Source organism: Egretta garzetta, unplaced genomic scaffold (assembly GCF_000687185.1).
Source record: "Egretta garzetta isolate BGI_Z169 unplaced genomic scaffold, ASM68718v1 scaffold746, whole genome shotgun sequence".
NCBI lineage: Eukaryota > Metazoa > Chordata > Aves > Pelecaniformes > Ardeidae > Egretta > Egretta garzetta.
This window is the reverse complement of record NW_009260010.1, coordinates 145,121-146,679: the sequence shown is the minus strand read 5'-3', so window position 1 is coordinate 146,679 and position 1,559 is coordinate 145,121. Positions and strand designations below refer to the sequence as shown.

The following is a 1,559-nucleotide window of genomic DNA, read 5'->3' as shown; positions in this document are numbered from 1 at the left end:
GGGGGTCGGGTGGCGAGCAGCCTCCCCGGGGCATGGCCGGCAGCAAGGAGCACCCCGGCGGGGAGAGTCCGGGCTGGGCGGTGCGGGTCCCAGGGGTTGTCCTCACAGGCTGAGGAAGTCCTCCTTCCGGTAGCCCTTCTGCACGAGACAGGCCACCCGTCACACGGGGGGGACACCAGCGCCGCCGCCGCCTTCCCCACCCGAGGACAACCCTGCCCGCGCCTCGTTGGGCAGTGGAAGTCAAACACGAACCCGCTCTGCTCGGGGCGACGCTGGCCCCACCTTGGGCACGCGGTTGTCCCCACCCCACCGGTGCAGGTGCCACCAAGGGATGATGCTCCGGGGGTGTCCCCACCCCTGCCCATCGTATGCTTGGAAGCATTGGGGTGGTGTGGCTTTCTGGGCTGAAGCCTCTAGTCTTGACTCCCTTGGGATCCACCCTGGGGTCCTGGGCACCGGAGGGGGCACCGGAGGGCGGTACGTACCATCTTGAAGTCCCGGTGGAGCTTGGTGTATTGCCACATGTTGCCCAGGAGGCTGGCTGCTGCTCTGGATGACTTCTCGTTGTCCGAGCTGGGGCAGGGACAGGATGCAATGAGTTTTGGGTACCACCAGCCATGGGACAGTGCCCATCAGCCGAGGATACCGCCCCCAGCAGGGCCCAGAGGGGCTGAGGACTTAGCGCTGGTGGGGAGAGGCAGAAGACCGAAGGGTGGAGCCCTCCTGCGATGGACAGGGTGGGAAGTGCTTCTGGCAGGAGAGGTGAGAAGCACCCAGATGGAGAGAAGGTGGCGGCAGTGATGGGCAACCCCATAGTGGGGTGTCCCGAGGAGGTGGCAAAGGAATGGGAGGTGGCCAAGGAATGGGAGGTGGCCATGAGGCCACCCTGAGCTGGTCTGGGGACTCCCAATGCCAAGCCTTGGGAAGGGAGGCTGGTTGTGACCCTCTTCCACCTCGCTGGACCAGGAGAGGAGAGAGCAGGACTGGACCCCAGGCCCGAGCTGGGACGGCAGAGGGGATGGGGAGCCCTCACCTGTCCCTTCTCTTCTTGATGTAGAAGAGCTTCCTGAGGCCATCGAAGTAAACGATGTCACGGGCGGCCATGGGGCTCTCCACTACCAGGTTGTTGAGGACAGCGATGATGTTCACGATGACATCAGCGGGCGGTGCCTTGTCCCCGACGCTCCCCGGCAGCTTCTCGATCAAGTGGCTGACCACCTTGGTGGCTGGTGGGCAAAGGCATCACATCAGGGCTGGTGGCCAGACCCAGGGGACATGTGGCAGCCTGGGGACAAACCCTGCAACCTCCCGGGGGCAATGAGGGGACAGAGGGCTCAGCCAAGGACCTGCAGGGCAGCGCTGGGGGCATCTTCAAGCCCTTTGGCTCCCTAGAGCCTCTGCTGAGACCCCCTGGGAGCTGAGCTGGGGGACAGGGGGGCAAAGCCGAGCGAGATGGTGGCAGAGCAGGACACGTGGGGGCTGTTTGGGGATGGACCGGCCTTCGTGCAGGCAGCTGTGGGCAGGGGTGCAGCAGGCAGGAGGGCGCTGAGAGGCAGCTG

The 1,559-nt window shown here is 65.4% G+C and overlaps 1 protein-coding gene across 1 annotated transcript in view; it reads right to left on the bottom strand.

Moving 5' to 3' along the window:
- Positions 1–102: 102 nt before the first annotated feature.
- Positions 103–1,559, bottom strand: part of PKP3 (plakophilin 3) — a 6,231-nt gene continuing 4,774 nt past the window's right edge. Inside the window, exons 10-12 of the mRNA XM_009640596.1 lie at positions 1,034–1,226; positions 486–573; positions 103–138 (exon numbers count right to left, since the gene is read on the bottom strand). Coding sequence (XP_009638891.1) covers positions 103–138; positions 486–573; positions 1,034–1,226 — 317 coding nt within the window. The remainder of the gene's footprint in view (positions 139–485; positions 574–1,033; positions 1,227–1,559) is intronic.